The sequence below is a fragment of the Natrix helvetica genome (assembly GCF_964273705.1).
Source record: "Natrix helvetica genome assembly, chromosome: 1".
Classification (NCBI taxonomy): Eukaryota; Metazoa; Chordata; class Lepidosauria; order Squamata; family Natricidae; genus Natrix; species Natrix helvetica.
In genome coordinates, this window is record NC_138548.1 from 301,517,870 (window position 1) to 301,538,318 (window position 20,449).

Here is a 20,449-nt window from a genome sequence, read left to right on the forward strand (position 1 = left end):
GTAGCACTTGTTCTCTTCCATTACATTTTTTTAGATAGTCTATCCATATAGGTCATATATTGCTGTTGATTGACGTTGTTAATATTAACTTTTGACACTATTTTTCAGAAGTGTCCTTCAATGTTTCCTGAATTCACCATTCTGTATCTATTAGACAAGTCGTCATGTTCTTCTCTTTAAGTGAAACCTTTGGTTCCCTGTAGTGTCCAGTTTTTTTAAAATCTTACCTTATTACATTTTAAAAAAAACTTTTCCTACAGGAAGGATTCTTTATAATTAATTCCAAATTCTCATTTCAAATTAATCTGAACCCTTAATTGGCTTGCAGCTTTCTAAAAGTTTTAATCAACCTTTTGCTGTTTATTTTTTTAAAAAACATTTTTTTAAAGTTCCTAAGTTTATAGTAAATACATCCTTGTTATTTCCTTTTTGTTTTCGGGGTTTTTTTTGGCAGTTTTTACTTTTAAAAAAACCCCTCCCTTATTATGACCCTGTAATCCTTTAATTTTTAGTAGAGTCAGACAGACCAGATAGAAGTGCTGAATGTTTATTGGCCAGATGCCCTTCCTGAAGCCAAGATTCTAACTTTATTGCTGCCATTCATTTCAAATAAAAGGGATTGAAAACAATAGCACTACTTTCTGATACACACTTTGCCATCTCCTACTTTTCCTCCTTTCCTCCCACCTCATATTTTAATTTTTTTTTTTGTAAAAAAAATAATAGGAGATTGTATCTCTCATTTTGCAATGCTGGTATAATATCATTGTTCAAAGGCTGGTTGTAATATAAAGCAATAAGAGAGATATTCATCTTGCATTCTGGAAGCTTTTCTATGGAATAAGATCAACTCTTTGGATATCGTACATAAATGAAACTAGTCAAGAAAGATATTTAAATCCTCTTTTCCCAGTGTACAAAAGAAATCAATATATTAAAGAAAAAACCTTATGAAAGAGTTACCAAAAAGGAAAATTAATTATATGACATCAAGAAATCCAAGACTTATTCTTGTATATTAATAATAAAACAGTTGCTTGCTACTTTTCATCTTTGAAAGCACAATATTTTTATGGAAAGAAGCTTCAATTATCAGAGCCTTTCAGGTTTAAATAGAATGAACAAATCGTTTTAACTTCTGCACATCAAAAATGTTGCACAGATTCCTACCTAATAAACCGTGGGTATGTTCAGACAGTCTGTGGCTATCCAGCGCATAGAACCCTAGAAAATCTCCATGTTTTGGATTTCTTCGCCATGTTTGATGTAAAATTATTACAAATGTTGCTCCTTCTCCCATAGATACTTCCACACTCTTCTTTCGGATAATTTTCAAGGTCAGACTAGTTTGGATGAGAAAACATGATACAAACAGGTCAATACGATGGTAGTTTAAGCAGACAACCCAAGCCATTTTTATCATTGAGACAAGCAGAACTATTGCTATCAATTTAACCACACTATCACAAAGAAACTCCAAGCTTTACAAGGCTTTTCCAAAATCTTCCTTACGGAGAGAGGACAAAAAAAAATCCTATGAAATAGGATTTTCTCAAAGAACAATTAGCACTACAGGGAAAATTAACATCCGTTAGAAGGGATACTTCTGAATGAAAAACATAACCTTGATTCTGTACATGTTTTGGAGTAGATTCTATTGAATTCAATGGGGCTTATTTCTAAGGGGATACTAATACATTGAAAATTCATTTCATGTTTTTAAATCTTTTATGTGTAGTGTTAGTGTCCCTTTTTTTACCGATCCCTACCATAGTGTTTTTGTCCTTTTCTAAACTTTATTTCTTGGACTAGTGAGATATAGCAAAATTGTCTAATCTCTCTCCCACCACCACTCTCTCACACACACAGAGGTGCGAGGAGGGAAAGGAAGAGAGAGAGAGAGAGGGAGATTTTCTCATGAAGTTAGTACAATTATCAAGCATATTCAGATACCAAGGCTCCAAATTTCTGTTTAACCATGGTTAAAGGTCAGATCAGTTGTTATCTTTCAACATAGCTCTATATTCTTGTTGTGTGGTTAAAACAGGAATCAGAGCATGATACTGCCCTCGCCTGCAAGAGCATAATAAACATCAATTTAATAATAAAGTAAAACATTTTGATGGGTCAGCATCCTTCTTTGAGTTTCTTGACTCAAGTCCACTTTACTTTTAAATGTGATTTAGGCTCTTACGTAGGTTGTAGTAAGGTAACTTCATCCAACCATGTGAATGTCATCTGCTTTGTGCCATTGTGCAGAATGATTCTCTCAGGAGTTACTTCAAGCTTTAAATTCAGTTCTTCATTGAGAATCCCAAGTCTACCGATATAACTGTTCTGTGGCTGGACATCATTCCTGCTCTGCTTATAACCAATCAGCTGTCCATTGACAGTAATGCCTTTAAAAAAAGGATGAAGAAGAGACACCCTTTCTAGGTTTATTTCAGTGAAAAGCAATTTGATTTTATTCCATAGATAAATACAATTAAAGGATGATCAAGCAGTTTTCAATAGCTATAGAAATATATTAGTGCAATGAAATAATATATTTTATGCCCTGCAAAATCATTATAATAATAAATCTGCCCTTTTCAATTATGTTCTTCCACCCTGCCCCCTCCTTAAAGATTTGGGTGTCCCCAGTCTTTCTATTATTTTGTAAAGCTGTGAAAATGTGGCTCTTTCTTCCAGGCATCAGGCCATAGTGTTAGTTCAGCTGTTTTGTAACTGCCTTGGATGCACTGTGTTTTCTAATTGATTAAATCAATAAATACACAAATATCTGAGCTAATTTTTAGGTAGCAGATGAACTAAGAAACCTGTGCCTTGGCAGGATCATTTCAACTTACCTGTACTAGGGTCCCTGATTAAGTTTAAAATTTTCCCTGGATCTTCATAAATGTTAAAGCAAAGATGATCATCTTTTTCTGGGATGTCTATGATGAAATGTGGATCGCCATCAACTGCAAAGAGAAATGGGCCACTTGATCTTTGATTCTCATACAAAGCCTTCTATAGAATTATGCCTTATGATGTATTTTGCCCCTTTTATCATTAATATCATCAACATATTCAAAAAAGAGCCTGAACTCAGGTGCCTGATTGGCACTGAAGTCAGTCATGGTTTGTTTTAACCACTACTGGTTGCATAAGTCCCAGATTGCTAAGTATATCTGTTATAAGCCATGATATACAGTACACAATGGCTATGTTGCTTTTAATCCAATTACATTCACACGAGACACTAAAGCCAAACAGACTACATTATGACTTTTACATCACTGTTTGTAAATATTTCACTTTGCACATTTGAGGTTTAATTCCAAAGCCATTTTATTGAAATTTTATGGCTAAATTACATCTCCTATGAATTTGTTTCACATACTATAATAATATTTTCAATATGATAATACTTTAAGTGTGCCACTCAATTTGTGTTGAAGGTAGCAACATTTTGTGAGCTCCCATCCTTCCATCCTGCTCTTGCCAGGGACATGAAAGGAGCTTCCAATTGGATGTCCACCAGGAAATGATGGTGTTACCAATTAATCTTTTCAACCCAGAAATATCTAGGTGCTTCTGACACGAGTTCAATGCGAATATGTGATAGAAATATTTTCATATAAAGTTTGCCATGGAGTTTTAGATTTAGATTCACCTACTAATCTTCTTTTGTAAAGAAATTCTCTTGTCCATATCCCAGATTTTTCTAACCAGAGTTTGCTGTAATTGATGAACCATCTGTTTAACGTTTTGAATGAGATGATGACATAGCTATAGAGATACTTCTTCGTTACCAGTCATTCTTTAAATGACTGTTCAAAATTACAATGGTACTGAAAAAGAAGACTTACATGCTACCGGTCTTCGAAGTTCCAGCCATCACAGCACTCCCACAGTCACGTGACTGTGCCCTGGGCACTTGACAACTGGTTTACACTTTCAAGGGGTTGCAGTTTCCCATGATCATATGTTTACCTTTTGCAACCTTCTCTGCTGGCTTCCCACAAGCAAAGTCAATGAGGAAATTGGCAGGAAGTTTGCAAGTCACTCTAGTAAATCACTCGGATCCTTCTCTGCCTGGCAGCAGCCATTCCTGAACTGCAATGCTTGCACCATGCACTATATCTTACCTGCCTGTTGGCCTATTTGCAAGTCACCTGGAACTCGCTTAAGGACCTGTGATCCTTGCTTAATGATGGCAGTGGAGATTGCCAAGGTTGCTGTTGCTAAGCAATGCAGTCACATGATGTTGCACTTTACTGTTGCATCACTTAGCGATGGAAATTCCAATCCCAGTTGCCACTGCTAATCGAGGACTGCTTGCAAATGGTTTGGCAAGACAGGATTTTCAGTCACGCTAACTAAATTATTATTTGCCAGGTTTCATGGCATGGCAAACCACGGTTAGAGAAAACTAGAAACAAAAAGGATATAACCTGTGAAAAAGAGGTCTGTATGCTACTCTTTTAGCATAGTCACAAATCTCCAAATTAGATGGGACCAGTGGTGGGATTCAGCTGGTTTGCACTGGTTCAGGTGAACTGGTTGTTATATTATCCACCCACCTATCCTGCTATCACAGTGAATCCTGGGCTTTGCGCTGTGCTGCAATGGAAAAATGGGCAATGGAGCGGCCGGCGCGAGGGAAGGAGAAGGCCGCTTTCCCTCTTTCTTCTCCCTGCTCCTCCTCCCCCCTTTGTGCTGGGCACTCTGTTGCCCATTTCTCCATTGCAGCACAGTGCAGCACCCAGGAGCCACTTTGATAACAGTGGGGGGGGGGCATAATTTAACAACTGATTCACCCAGGGTCAGGATGGCCATCGCAGGAGGCTTGTCCCACATGTGCAGTGGAACTAGAGGACGGGGATGGGCCAACATGACCCTGTGTGAACCGGTTGTTAAATTATTTGAATCCCCCCCGCACTGGATGGGACCCATATATATTACTAATGTGTTTTAAGGTAAAATAATCAGAATATAAAGTGTTTACCAGCAGACTTTACATATTACGTTTTTCTCCTTCTTTCCATTTTCAAAAATAAAGATATCAAATGAAACTTACCACTTGTATACCTGTGACTAGTGGGTGAGGAGGAATACGATGGATAAGATGCTGGTACTACTGCATAGGGGTAAAAAGGAAAAAGGGTTACACAATTGAAAATAGGATAGCTGGTTTTTTTTACCCACTTTAAGGAGTACTGAAATTTTAACTCAGTTTTCATCCTGATTTTAACAGCACAGTTTCAGTGAACGTCAACACTATATTATGTTTTCTTGTGACTGTTTTTTATTTGTAAAATATCTGCTATTGTAAAATAAATAAAAGAAAGGGAAAAACAATATGGATGAAATAAAATAACATGTATCATTTGAGAGATTCCAATCAACTGATAAAGAAAAGTCAGACAAGAAGAGTATAATAAATCTGTACTGACAGAATTTCTGTCAATGATTAAAAATTATAATGTGTCCTTTTGGGCATTCCTATTGGTTCAATTCTGTGTTGTCTATATATCTAGACAATGGGAAGGAAGGTAGCTACACTGAACACAATAATAAGATTTGTGCCTGTATAGAAGCCAGATTCTGAGTAAAAGGACATTCCATAGACCAGGGGTGTCAAACTTGATTTCATTGAGGGCCGCATCAGGGTTATGTTTGACCTTGGAGGGCCAGGGAGTGGGGTGGCTGGGGGTGGGCTTGGTCATAGTGGGTGGGGGTGGGGGGAAGCATGGCCGGGGGTGGACTTAGTCATAGTGGACATTTGACACAGGCTCAAGATGCGCTTTTCCCCTTCTTTCTTTCCACAGTACCCCCCAGTCTCTAGAAGCACTCTGACAGCCCAAAATGGGCCATGCAGAGGTCCCACAAGGCCTATTTTTGGCCTCCCCAGCCTCCAGAAGTACTCCTCTGTCCAAAAACAGGCCCCACGGTGCTGCTGGAGGCTGTGGAAGTGAAAAACGGGCTGAGTAGAGGCACACACAAACACCCTATGGTCCGTTTTGGCTGGCAGAGGCAGTGGGGGCCAGCCATTTGATATTTCCAGATTGGCCCCATGGGACAGATTTAAGTACCATGCGGCCCAGATGCGGCTCATATGCCTTGAGTTTGACACCTCTGCCATAGATGGTCATGGCACTAAATAGCTTTAAAATGCTTATTGTCAAAAGACAAATTGATGGAGATTCTCTTGGAGACTAGAAGTGGTTATATCTATATATATAACTATTATCTATCTATCTATCTATCTATCTATCTATCTATCTATCTATCTATCTATCATCTATCTATCTATCTATAACATTTCTTTATATGCCATTTCTCAGTAGAGATTTCGGAGCAGTGTATAACTATTGTTTTACTGCAAAACAATAAAACCCAACTGAAAAAAGCAATACATTTTTCAGTTTCACAGGCAGATTGATTATTATGCAAATTGAAATAAGGAAAATAATGTATCTCTGGGGGGGGGGTTAATATTACTGATAGCAGTATTTTCCATCAGTTCAGAAGCAATGTCACAGAACAATTTTATCCAATTTCTTTTTAATGAAATGAGGTAGTTCAGAAATATATAATTGTCACTTACATTGTCGAGTAGCTGCAAATGAAAGAAATACAAAGAATTACATTAATGTGAATAAGGAAAAGTACCCCAAATCCCCACTTTTCTGAAATATTATTTTATTCTTAGGAATTTCTACAGATGAATCTGCCAATGTTCACATCAGTTCCTTCAATTACTTTTGCAAATGTATTCTAAATATATTATAGAGAAAGGGAGCAGTTTTTTAATTTTTACATATTTAATCTAGACAATTAACAAAACAATTTTACACTTAAAAAAATAGAAACCAAAAGAAAAATGGAGGAAATTATGAGGGAAAAACCCAATCCCAAACAAACAAAGAGAAAAAAAGGGGATAAATGCTTACATGTCATATGTTATCAAAAGTCACTGGTTTACTAATAAATACACTAATATAATCAACACAAAATATTATTGTAAAATTTCACAAAATTGCTGCCATAGTATAACATAGTGCTTTGATCAGTAGAAAATTCCCTTTAGGTCACACATTTCCACACATAACCATTTATTAAAATCTGAAATAAAATTACTTTTCCAATTTCTCAGTATGATTCTTCTAGCCACTCCACACACTTCACAGAATTAGCAACCTCGCTGCATTGCATATAATAGCCCATTCTTTGTCATACATGTTGTAATGTCCCATGGATATATGAAAGTGTGGAGCTCGTGATACACATTGTCCCAATGCTACTTATGTCATTCTAATGAATGTAGCCAATTCCTATAAACATCCATCATTTAATTTAATTTAATTTAATTTAATTTATAGACCGCCCCCTCTCCCCAAAGGGAGTCGGGGCGGTGTACAGACCACAATAAAACAATAGAACAAATATTTGTCCATTCACATGGCCAGCTTTGACATACAACAGACAAGCCCTGAGATCTATACCATTGGCAGCAATGAACCCCAAATACCATTTAGTTATTTTCCTTAATTATTTTTTAAAAAAATTAAAGTTAAAAATTAAAATAAAAGTCAAACTTACCCTCAGCTGTTCCAACAAGGCATAAAAAAGATGAAAAACAAAAAAGAATGACATTATTAATAACATGCTGCTTTGCATAACTGCAAGAGCATTTATGATTTACAGTCCTATAAAGATTTATGACATTTTTATAGGACTGTGAAATGAACCCTTGTCCCTCTGGAATCCTTGGTGTTTGGAGTGGGAAACAAAGGGAAACCAAGGAACTACCACTCTAATATACTATCAGAGAATAAACAACAGCCTAATCAAGGAACCAGCAAGAACAAACAACACTCCCACTAACACTGACACGGTAGCCACTGTGTACAAACAGAAAGCAAACCCCACTCTTTTCTAGCCCTGAAAATGTTACCTAATTGGGTAATGAAATGGCTGCCAAAAAAAGAAATCCATGCTCTGTGAGCACCAAGGACTCCAACCCTGAGCTACAAATATTTTTTTCTATTGCCTTTGACATATCCCAAGCATCACATGCATCTCTCGTTCATAGATTGTGGTCAACAGAATGCTGGCTTGAGAAAGAACCATTATTATGGATTGGAGAGCCTAACCTGCATTGAACAACATAAACATGCTTGAGAGAACACCAGACTTTAGTTGCACACTGGCCGAATTTACCATAACTGACCAGCATTTTCCATGCCATTAGCAAGTATGTTGCTGCTAGGATATGATTAAGCTACTAATCTATATCTTCTCTACCTTGCTAAAACATATTTTAGGATATTAAATCTTTAATTGTCCAAATCATGAAGGATGACAGTAATCAAGATCTGTAGATCTTAGATTCTGGCAAGTTGGAATATAATACAATGAAATGGCAAAGGGCAGGTAGATGGAGAGGAGGATGAACTAGAAGAGAAAGAGGAAGATTTAATGTTCAGAATAAAGGTAACCTGATCTTCTGGACAGATGATGAGTAATGCAGGGAAGGTGTGTATGAAGCTAAGGTGTGGATGAATGAGCGGAAATTATGTAGTAAAAAATGACTACAGATCAAGTCATCAAAGAAACATATGGAGGAATTAATGGGTTAAGAAGAAAAGGAAGCCTGGAAATGCCATGATGTAAAGAGACGTTTTGTTAAAAAGACAGAAGTAAGATGTAAAAAGAAGGAAAGAGAATATGAAGTGATGTATGAACTTAGTGTTTTTATTTTTTAATTTTTTTCTACCACCTTTATTATTTTTAAAAATAACACAAGGTGGTAATACTCCTCCTTCCTCCTGTTTTCTTCACAACAGCAACCCTGTGAGGTGGGCTGGAAGGGAGGGAGGGAGGAAGAGAGGGCGGGAGTGAGTGAGAGAGTGAGAGAGAGAGAACCTGCTGGCTTTCATGCCTAAAGTGAAAGTAGTGGAATCAGAGCATAGAAAGCTATAGTAAATGGTATTGAGGTAAAATAGACATAGCTATATTTGCTTTACTCTTCCTTACATCCTGCCTTAATTTCCTTGCTTACTATTTCTTGCTTCTTTTCTGTGCTTTGCCTATCCCTATTCTAAAAGGGAGCCTTCTGGGTATGTAGGTTTGCAGATTTTCTTGGTGTAGGCTGCAAAAAACCAATAACAACTAGATGGCAGAGATATAGAAAACTAGCTTTCTGTTGTCATCTTATGGCTATTCAGATTCCTATAGCCTAGGTGGCACCATAAAAGATTACATTGTAAATTTGAGTAAATCTAGAACAGAACAGAATAACAGTGTTTTAAGGGACCTTGTAGGTCATCTAGTCCAACCCCCTGCCCAAGCAGGAGACCCTACACCATTTCTGACAGATGGCAGTCCAGTCTCTTCCTGAAAGCCTCCAGTGATGAAACTCCCACAACTTCTGAAGGCAAGCTGTTCTATTGACTGATTGTTCCCACTGTCAGAAAAATTCTCCTTATTTCTAGATTGAATCTCTCCTTGATCAGTTTCCACCCATTATTCCTTGTCTGGCCTTCAGGTGCTTTGGAAAATAGCTTGACCCCTTCCTCTCTCTGGCAGCCCCTCAAATACTGGAATACTGCTATCATGTCACCTCTTGTCCTTCTCTTCACTGGACTACCCATGCCCAGTTCATGTAACCGTTCTTCATGTTTTAGCCTTCAGTGCTCTAATCATCTTTGTTGCTCTTCACTGCACTGTTTCTAGAACCTCAGTATCTTTTTATAGTATGATGATCAAAACTGGATGAAGTATTCCATAGGTGTGGTTTTACTAAGGCTTTATAGAGTGGTATTAGTACTTCACTTGATCTTGATTTGAATCTCTGTTAGAATCTAGAATTCCTCCTAGATTGCATTGGCTTATTTGGCTGCTTCTGCACACTGTTGGCTCATATTTAATTGGTTGCCCAATAAGGCTCTAAGATCCCTCTCACATTTTTTACTATTAAGCCTTGTTTCACCCAATCTATATGTGTACTTTTGTTTTTTCTTACCTAAGTGTAAAGGTTTACTTTTTTCTACATTGAATTTCTTTTTGTTAGATAGGGCCCAATGGTCAAGCCTGGCAAGTTCCATCTGGATCCTGAGCCTATCATCTAGGGCCGTGATGGCGAACCTATGGCCCGCATACCACAGGTGATACGTGGAGCCATCTCTGTGGGCATGCAAATCATCGCCCAGGGCACCTCCACTGCGCATGTGTGCGCACCTCCTCCGGCCAGCTGATTTTCGGGTCTCTGCTGGGAGAAGCGCATGCATGCATGGGGGCAGTGGGGAGTCGCATGCACATGGTGGGTGGGGGTGGAGTCATGCGTGCATATGTGAGGGTGGGGTGGGAATCACACATACATGCGTGGAGGGTGGGGGATGCGGTGCTCCCCTCACCCCATTTTTGGTTCCAGGAGACTCCAGAGAGGCCTGCTAGCACCAAAATAGAGATGGGGGGAGCCCCCTTGGACCAAAATGGGGGTAGGGGCCTGCGCGGGGCACCGCATCCCCCACCCTCCACGCATGTATGTGTGATTCCCACCCCACCCTCATATATGCATGCATGACTCCACCCCCACCCACCATGTGCATGTATTATGAGTTGGCACACACACACACTTTTGGAACCCGAGGAAAAAAAGGTTTGCCATCACTGATCTAGGGTATTGGTTATTCATGTCAGCTTAGTATCATCCACAAATCTGGTAAATTCTTCTTCTATTCCCTCATCTAAGTCGTTTATGAAGATTTTGAAGAGTACTGGGCCTAAGATGGGACTTTGTGGTAGCCCATTACTTCCTTCCGTCCATGTAGATATAGTACCATTGACTATTTGTTGAGAATGGTTTGTCAGCCAGTTACAAACCATACGCAATCCAATCCTTCAATCAATCCAATCCTTCAAAATCCAATCCTTCAAAAGATAATTCAGAATACATGGCAGCCCATAAAGCATCGCTTTCTGGATCAATGAAACAACAGCATTCTTCTCCAAGCTTATATGGCTGCTTCATTGAAGTGCTTTAGACTATTTCCACATGTAAATACAGCTATTTCATATGTGTGACAATATCACTTATGTCCTTTACTGGTGACATTAGAAAAGTTAGTAAGTATGGGTACCTTCAAGTGGCTTGTCAGCAATTGCAGCTTTATCAATATTGTTTTCTGGCTTTGTGACCACCATGGATGTCAGAGGAGTTACAAACTTATACTTCAGAGACATCTCCAGGGCTTTGGCAGTAAGATTAGTCTTCTCATCGCCCTTTGCTGAGTTCCTAGATGACGGAACAACACCTAATATATTACTGACCACTAGATGTCTTTAGAGCCAGTGGCATAAAGGCCTTCTTTCTTTTTTCTTTTTAAAGGATGCAATACATGAACAAAAATGACTGATATCTACAAGCTCTATGTTCAAATACAGTAATACTTTGACAACAAAATACTGGGGGAAAGTAAATGGAAATGACTGTTTCCATCATATCCTGAGCACGTCATTTATGAACATTTTGTAGAGTCTGAAACTGAAGACAAGAATCATTATTTTATTGGAAGGCACCTGCTACCTAATATCTTAGTTGGCTGTACAATACTTTCATAGCTTGATACACCAATGTAGAGTTTGCGCTGTTAATTACATTTAAAAGGCTGTTGGTATAAAATTCTGATACTGACACGAAAGGCATTTCTTTTTAATTCTCTCTTTTTAATTGTTTTCTGTTGTGTTTTAATTATGCAAGCCACACAGAGCCATTTTGGACTCAAGCTGCACAATATTTTAATAGATTTTTTAGAACAAATGAAAATAGGATAAGTATTGCATTATTTATAATGCTATAATTATAGCTCCACTACATATTGAGCTGTTTTGTGTTTTCTATGGGGTTTTAGGAGGGGGTTATTTAGTTAAATCCTTGATTATTTTAAGTTTTATCATAAATTGTGTTTTCAAATGTTTCCGCCTGATATTGTTTTTTAACAATGAACATGAGGCTTAGAAATTCTACAAATCAATGTGACAGATGCAAGCACACTGTGTTTAATGGGGCTTATGCCCAGGTAATTACCCTTAGGGTTGCTACTTCGTTGGATTAAACAGAGGATATTTCTATAAAATTTCTAAACTAATGTATCATGAGGAAAATATCCTTCATTACCGTTTTTCCAAAAGCTGTTGAATGGTTAAGTAAGCCCAAAGTTTCTCAATGTAATGCCCAAATATGTATTCCTGATCTTCAAAAGCTTTGGCTGTTTCAGTAATATCTGATTGTTCAGAGAAAGTTAGGTCATCTTCAGCCTGTTAGAAATTTTTAAAAGAAAAGCTTTCTTTTACTGATTTATTTCTTTGACAGCAATTCAGATTGTTTACATTTATAGTAAGAGTTTACTGTGCAGCAGTCACAGCATCTATAGGTAGTCCTCAACATATGACAGTAAGGGAGCCTGGACTTCACAGTTGTAAGTCACGATGGTCATAAAATGGTTGGACCAACCAATTTTACCTTTTTTGCAGTGGTCATTAAGCAAATCCATGGTTGTTAAGAAATGGCATGGTCAGCAAGCGAACCAATAGTACTTGTTGGATATGGTTTTGTATGGATAGGCAAAGCCATTGTGAACTGTGGGACCCTGGAATTGGCCATAAATCTGGTTGTATTGCTGAGCACCCCAATTTAATTAACTCTTTTAGGGCTCTGAAAGATCCAGAAGAAGAATGTTCATTTAAGTTTCCTATGTACACACAGAGAGACTCTGGAACATATACTGTACACTTGCTACTTACTGGATGCCAGATATGGAAGGTACCAAAATGATTCCTTGGACTATGTTTTAATACAGCACCACCCCTCCCCCCAATCTTTTGGGCACCAAGGACTGGTTCCATTTTTCCATTGACCAGGAGGGGTATGGTTTCGCATGCTATTTGCTTTCTGTGGATGGGGCTTCTTTTGTTTGCGTAGCCCAGTTTCTGGCATGCCATGGACCACTGCCGGTCCATGGAGTCGGGGTTGGTGAGCCCTCTTTTAATAGATAGGTTGTTGTGCTTTGAAGGACAAGTTCCCATTTATATGATCTTCTTAAATAGGGAACCATTATATAGAGATGGGGCTGCTCTCCCTCCCTCCCCGTGAGTGGAGAAGGATCCAATCTTGTATTTACCCCATGAGCTTTCACATCTGCAGTAATACTGTTGAGATCATCATCTATGAGGCGTCCAGCCACAACAATTTCAGAACCGTCATAATAGTGCTTAAAATGATTTTGAGTCAGATCGTAAATCGCATTTTCAGGGTAATGTAACTCCACTTCAGTAAGTAAAGGATTGGCCACTTCATCATAAAAGCCCTAAAGGGAAATCAAAGAGAATGTTTTTTTAAAAAAAGCAAATATAAAAACACCTTGACCCAATTATCAGTAAAACTTCAGCTTGACAGTCTGTAGAGGGCAACGGGTGCCCCATTAAATTCCATTATTTACTAAGGAGCCAGCTTGGTGTAGGGGTTAAGGTGCTGGCATGGAAACCAGGACACTATGACTTCTAGTCATGAAAGCTGGCTGGGTAACTTTGGGCCAGTCACCTCTCCCTCAGCTCAATCCATCTCACAGGTCTGTTGTTGTGGAGAAAATAGGAGGAGGAAGGATATAAAGTTGAGTTGTTTATTAAAAAATTAACAAAGGTGGGATATAAATAAATAAATCCAAAAAGATATATTTGCAATGTGACCATCCTTAGTAGCTGTGAAGGTGGCTGTTAAGATGCAAGTCACTGGCTCCCAGGGAAGTAGGTAAGACTTGCTCAGCTACCAAAACACCACATAACATGTCCCGAGGCACTGAGGCTAAACGAGAGCTCCCTTCCACCAATATTTCTGTTATTGCACTGGAGAACTCACTGTGTGACCTATCTGACTGACCTGTCCATCTCCCAAGCCATGATCATCTAGAAAAGGATGTTACTGCAGAACTTAATTTTTTTATAGACTTAAAAATAAAGCAATTATATAATGACTATCTTTATCTATTATTTTATACAAAAGTTGAATGAATGTTTTATCATTTAAACCTGCAGCTGCAAAGCAGAATCAGAATCTTCATAGATACGCCGAGCCAACCCATTGTTCTCTGATGCCATCTTTTCTAAAGATCCGTAGTCCAGATCATAGCCAAACCCAAGATTATATAAAGGATATTTTCCTTGAATTGCATTTCTAACATTTTGTAAAATTGTGTCTGTGTTTAATTCTCCTACAGGAAAACACACAAAAGTTAACATAATTTTTTTAAAAAAATACATTTTTGTTGTTCCTGTTTCATTTATAATACTCCAAGTAATAAAAACTCAGCTTAGTATGAATTTTGAACATGGCTTGCTTTTGAAATCACATTTGCCACTCAGGACAGGCAGTTTTCTGCCCTGATTCAATTAACATATAATTATGGTTCGTATTAACAAAGCAGCACACTGTATTTTGATAAGTGAGTTGAGGTCAGAATTATTTTTTCCTTTTATATGAATGCATGAAGCAACCAGGAACCATTTTTTTGTGTGCAATAGTTTTGTGCAACGACTTTACAATGGAGAAGCTACAATGCAAGTATAGTTTAAAGTTGACATTATAACCTAGTTTGTTCAAAGTTTGTTCATTGGCTTGGCTGGGGTTACACATCAAACTAATCCATAAAGTAATTTGGTCCTGGTTATGTAAATCCAGCCAACTGTGATGTATTCAGCAAGTGGGAGTTTAGTAAACCATAGCTTAGCACAGTGTGTGAACCCAGGTATTATCTTTAGATTCCTGGGTTTGATAAAATGAGAAATGATGGCTTACTAAAGGATTTATTACATGTTCCAGCTCATTGAAGCCAGAAGAATGAAGGGACTCTAAGCATGATCGAATGTTTTATTCCTGATGTGAAATTCTCATCAAAGTTCCTAAATAATTGCATAATGTGTTTACCGCTGTATAAATCATTGTTAAATACATGATGATTAGTGTTAAATAGATTAGTGTTGATTATTAATAGGTTAATATGATTAGTGTTAAACAGTGTTTTATACATACATACATACATACATACATACATACATACATACATACATACATATGCAGAGATTAATTTATGTAAGACTAAACTATGAAACCCAAAGCTACTTCCAGAGTATTATGCCACGCTTGCCTGCCAAGAAAATTACCTTTAGTGGGTCTGCCGTCTGTTAACATAATAATTAAGGAAGCACTTCTTTCAGGCAAATAACCATTTTTGTGAGCCTCATTCAGCTGTTCAATACCGGCCATTAAGCCACCATTAAGATTTGTCCCTGGAACAAAAGTGCACAAGTTGAAAATAGATACCTAAAAGTCTGACACAGAGGGGTGGGGGGGTGGGGGGGTGGGGGTCAACCTATTCTCCAAAGCACCTCAAGGCGGAACAGGAACTAACGGATGGAAACTTATCAAGGAGAGATCCAATGTAGAATTAAGAAGAAATTTCCTGACAGTGAGAACAATTAATCAGGGGAATGACTTCTCTCCATACATTGTAGGTGTTCCATCACTGGAGATTGGACAGTCATTTGTCTGGAATGGTATAGGATTTTCTGCTTGAGCAGAAGATTGGACTAGAATACCTCCAAAGTCCCTTCCAACTCTGTTATTCCCTATTCTGTATTACTGTAGCTCCACACATTTGCACTTGTATTTACATGTTTATATAATGAAAGAGAAGCAACTGGGCTTCCGTAATAAAAAATCACTGCTCTTTCCTTTCTCTGTGTGCTATATCTATTCTTTAAAATTGTATTTCTTTTCTTCAAACTGTTTATATCTAAGGAATGAGGGCATGTCAAAGCTATAGTTGAGCTCATGCAGTATTACATCTTACAAAACCCTGCAGTAGAGTATCTGCTTGGTATTTTTTATTTAATCTGTGGTTAGAATCTCAGACTGTAGTCTGTGAAAGATGTCTGTGAAACCCTGAACTATTAACTCATCTAGTCAAACATATACTCCACTCCACTCTGTCTGATTTCATATAAGACTTTGATATACAGTCACACACAGAAATACATTAAAGATATATGCATTTATGTCAGGAGGAATTGGAAAATGAATGAGACTAACGGGCCAGGGAGCTGGGAGTGGTAGGGCAGACAAGGAGAATCAGTGTAACAAAATCAGCAAAGCACTGACACAAGGCTCCCTCTTTTTATATTTGACACAAAAAACTAAAAGGAAGACAGCTCGTGGCATGACATTGTGGATGTCACCAGTTGGCCTATGGATGCTATTGCAACAGAGCCTTTGCCTTCAGCATCCATTATGAGGCGAAATCTTTTGCCATGCAGACTCTCAATCATAAAATTATAGGTGATCATGTAAAACAGGGGTGTCAAACTCAAGGCGCTTAGATTTGGCCGCAGGGCCACCCTTGAAACAGTGAAGGACCGGCCCGTGGTGCCTCTGCCAGTGAATATGGAACTCTGGAGGGCAATGTGCAGACCTGCCGAGCTCCATTTTCAATCATGTCGGCCTCCTACATCCCTCTGCCAGTGAAGGCAAAGGGGAGCTCCATTTTTGCTGGCAGAGGGCTGCAGGAGGCTGCTGCAGCCAAAAACAGAGCCTCAACGAGTGACATCGAGTGGGCCATACACCCTGGCCACACTCCCTGCCCCTCCAAACACAACCTTGATGCGACCCTCAATGAAATCGAGTTTGACACCCCTCCTGTAAAATATTCAGCATTGTTTGTGTCTCCATTTGTTCATTTTATGCCCTTATGCAGGTATATTTTTAAAGACCTTGCATTTCTTCCCACAGTGAATCTTATCAAGTTTTTATATTAATGATTCTCAACTTAGCAACTTTAAGAAATCCACACATCTTAAAATTACTGGTTGAGAAACACTGTTTTAGATAACATCAATTGGATTATTCATAATAAAGAGGGGATGATTGTTGTTAGGCATCTACTTTTTAAAATGATACTCAGGATACAGATGCATAAAAATAAATAAATAATGAAAGATGGGTCAACGTTATTCTATCCCCTGACAATTGGTCCTCCCACTGTTTTCTTCCCTTGCTGGAATGTTAATGTTTACATGCTACTGTGCAGTAAAGAAACTGCAAATGCTGTTAGTTACTACAATTAAACAAATACAGCCCATTTCCCTACGAAACGTACATCCAGCTATATCAATCTGCTGAACATAACGTCTTGCTTCTGCCAAGTTCTCGGGAGTGGCTTTGATTAAGGTGTCTTTCCATTTGTGTACGTCACTCCCGAACAGTACGAAATTTATGTAGTCCTCTTCTTTTATATCTTCTAATATTTTTAGCAGTGCTTCTCTTGTCTAAAATTAAACATTAGAACCATGGTTAAAGCAAGAATCTTAATACAGATATAGAAGTTTAACTTGGTTACTTCTTGCAATTATTTTCATTCATATAGGAACTCAGTATGGCTATATACAGAGGTACAATTGACTATATACAAAGCTACAATCAACTTTGGAAAAGCTGAATAAACCAGGATACAGTTTATAGGTGGATTCATAGCAAGATTAGGCAGTTTGGTTTTGCAGAAATATTCTGGATTACCCATCCCATGGTTCCTTGCTATTGACCATGCTGATGGGGCTTAGTCTCAAGCCATTTTGGAATTCCAGATTGCCTCTGAGCCTTCCCCTTTGGCTGTCCTTGGTGCTTTTTCTGGAGTAGCCACCCATAGCCTCTCTTGAAGCTCTTTCTAATAGACCTGATATATATCAAACTGCATCTCTTTAATTCTGCTGCAGGCACAGGGTTTGTGAAAGTTCTAGCCATAGGAACATTAAGGTCTTCATATTATTATGGGTGAAAATATTTTAAAAGCCAGTAAGGGATTCCTAACTTTCAAAGAAAGGCAAATATGTCAGTAAAGGCCAGCTTGGGTGGAGAGAGACTCTTTAGTTGTTTTTTCTTGTTGTGTTTTTCTTTCTGTTTTTAAAGATTAAAAATGTTTAATAAAAACTATTTGAAATTTTTTTTTTGAATCCCACCACTGATTGAGAACTTCCATATAGGTCCTCATGTGCCCTGACAAATGGCTCCACGTGCCACTTGTGGCATGCGTGCCATAGGTTCGCCATCACTGATATAGGAGATCTTCAGCTGGCATAAGAGGCAAACAAGAGTTCCATGTTAAAACGCAGCCGGAACAATAGTCTGTCTCAACCAGTGACATGCAGTCAGGGGAGACAGGGGAGGCGGAGCCTCACCGCTCTCATCATGAAAATAAAAAAAATTTACTCCGGGAAGCCGTGAAAGTGGCTGGGAGAGGCGCGTGGCTTGGTTTAGCCTCCCTGGACATCGCAGCAGCAGCCCCAAGTGCGCCGATCTCGCCATTTTTTGCATCGAGCGAGCCCGGGATCCTTGCAAGGGGAATGGGACCACGTGTGCAGGAGGCTCCTCAGCGCCAGCCTCAGATCAGCATAGCCATGGTCCCCTTCATGTTTGTTCAGGAAGGAGGGGAATGGGACCACGTGTGCAGGGGAAGGGGACCGTGGCTCACGCTGATCTGAGGCTGGCGCTGAGGAGCCTCCTGCACACGTGGTCCCATTCCCTTTGCAAGGATCCCGGGCTTGCCCGATGCAAAAAATGCCTAGATAACATCATCAGTGCTAGAAGGGAGTGGGGGGGGGGGGGAGAAGGAGAAAAGAAATGTTTCTCTTCTCAGAAATGTCTTCTCAGTGGAGCTGTGGCAGCCTGCCTGTCCCTTTCAGGAGCTCCATTGAGAAGACATTTCTGAGAAGAGAAACCTCTCCAGTCGGGCTGCGCCTGTGCGATCGGAGCAACACGTGGTTTGATGATGTCATCAGCCTCACCAGCCATAAATCTCACCGCATGTCACTGGTCTCAACAACAGTCTGACTACTGCTTACCCCTTGCCTTTTCCCTTCAATTGTGACGTTTGATGTGAGTTGTTGGAGGGGGATAAAAATGGTGAGATGAGGGCGGTGCTGTGTGATTGAAGTCCTCATTTTGCTCATTGCGCTATGCAGACTGAAAAGGGACTAGTATTAAATCACATGGTCCTAACCATCATAATTGGGATGCAAGAGTTCTAGCAAAGAAAAGTAGTGAGGCAAACTGAGAGAACCTTTCTGCTAATTTAAGCATTAGTTGTCCTTGAAGCTAACTTTAAAATATGGAATTACCTGTTCTAGTTTACGTCCCCTCATGGAGATGCTGACATCAATGATAAAAACAATATTCTTAGGCAAATGTAAAATATTTTTTGGTGCAAAAAAGTGTACAAAGTATCCATTGACGATCTGAAAGCAATAAGAAGGCAAAAGTTATATGAAGTGAAATTTCTATAAGATGCCATTTGCAAACCCATTTAACTAAGTTCTGCTTACCTGTAGGTTACCTGTAGCTTCTCTGTTCACATCATACTTCACGATAAAATCTCCATTCAGTAGTGTTGTTGCACAGTCTACACAGGTCCGTTGTTGATCCAGAGTTGGCTTGAAAGAAATTTGGCCCTGAAAATACAATGTACAGTGGTACCATCAGTGGTAGGTTACAGGTGGTACGCCCCGGTACGGGCTTACTAGTGCCTGCCCGGAGCACTGGGTACTGTTCTGGTACGGTGCTCCGGAGGGCCCACCCATCTGCCTGAGCTCTTTACCTGTATTTGACCTCTTCGGCTCTTCCACGCACGGAGCACATGGCGCCTGCATGACGCGTGAGTATGAAACAATCTAAACCTTCAAAGCATGCAACCAAACCCTATGTTATTCCTTCAAATAACTGTCTAGTTCAAAGGCTCCCAAATCTTCTCTCTTCAAGGTATCCTTAAGTGTCTAAGTAATTGTTTTACAGCACCCTTGGCAATTTCCAAAGTGCACCATAGCATTACTAAAGCAACAGTCAGATAAAAGGGGCTAAAAGTAGGTAACATGAGTAACCATTTCAGACAAGTCCTCTTTAATTCATGCTAAAATAAAGGTAAGGAGTGGGGAAGTGTATTCAGACTAGCACATTTACTAAAGCTTTACAGTAAAAGTAACACATGGCTTTGGTTTCCTTGTCAGGTTTACTCTGCTGCAAGATTATTAAGTAGTAAAAGAATCCCACAGCATCATTGAGAGTTCACAGGCACTGGGGCACACAGTTTGGAAACTGTGGGCTTACTTTGCATTTCCAAATTAATTATTGGTTTCTCATGTCCAATGAATATATTATTTCTTTACTATATTCCCTTAACTTCCTAGCGGGACCTAGAAAGCACACTTTTTCTATAATAGCTCCTGCTGTGGGGAACAGCCTTCCTGATAAAATCTGGCAGTTCCTCCTTCTTTTTCAAAGCTTTTCAAAAACCAGAAAAGAGCTGGCTCTTTCTCCAAGAACTGAGATGAAGTGAGGATGGAACCCTTTGTCTATTAATGG

At 39.0% G+C, this 20,449-nt stretch overlaps 1 protein-coding gene across 1 annotated transcript in view; it reads right to left on the minus strand.

Annotated features, from left to right (window-relative positions):
- Positions 1-20,449, minus strand: part of LOC309399134 (inter-alpha-trypsin inhibitor heavy chain H3-like) — a 29,613-nt gene that overhangs the window by 1,506 nt on the left and 7,658 nt on the right. The window contains exons 7-19 of the mRNA XM_081966655.1: positions 19,417-19,542; positions 19,213-19,329; positions 17,199-17,367; positions 15,208-15,333; positions 14,077-14,258; positions 13,173-13,358; positions 12,170-12,309; positions 11,124-11,287; positions 6,596-6,607; positions 5,066-5,125; positions 2,850-2,963; positions 2,195-2,399; positions 1,171-1,343 (exon numbers count right to left, since the gene is read on the minus strand). Coding sequence (XP_081822781.1) covers positions 1,171-1,343; positions 2,195-2,399; positions 2,850-2,963; positions 5,066-5,125; positions 6,596-6,607; positions 11,124-11,287; positions 12,170-12,309; positions 13,173-13,358; positions 14,077-14,258; positions 15,208-15,333; positions 17,199-17,367; positions 19,213-19,329; positions 19,417-19,542 — 1,774 coding nt within the window. The remainder of the gene's footprint in view (positions 1-1,170; positions 1,344-2,194; positions 2,400-2,849; positions 2,964-5,065; positions 5,126-6,595; positions 6,608-11,123; positions 11,288-12,169; positions 12,310-13,172; positions 13,359-14,076; positions 14,259-15,207; positions 15,334-17,198; positions 17,368-19,212; positions 19,330-19,416; positions 19,543-20,449) is intronic.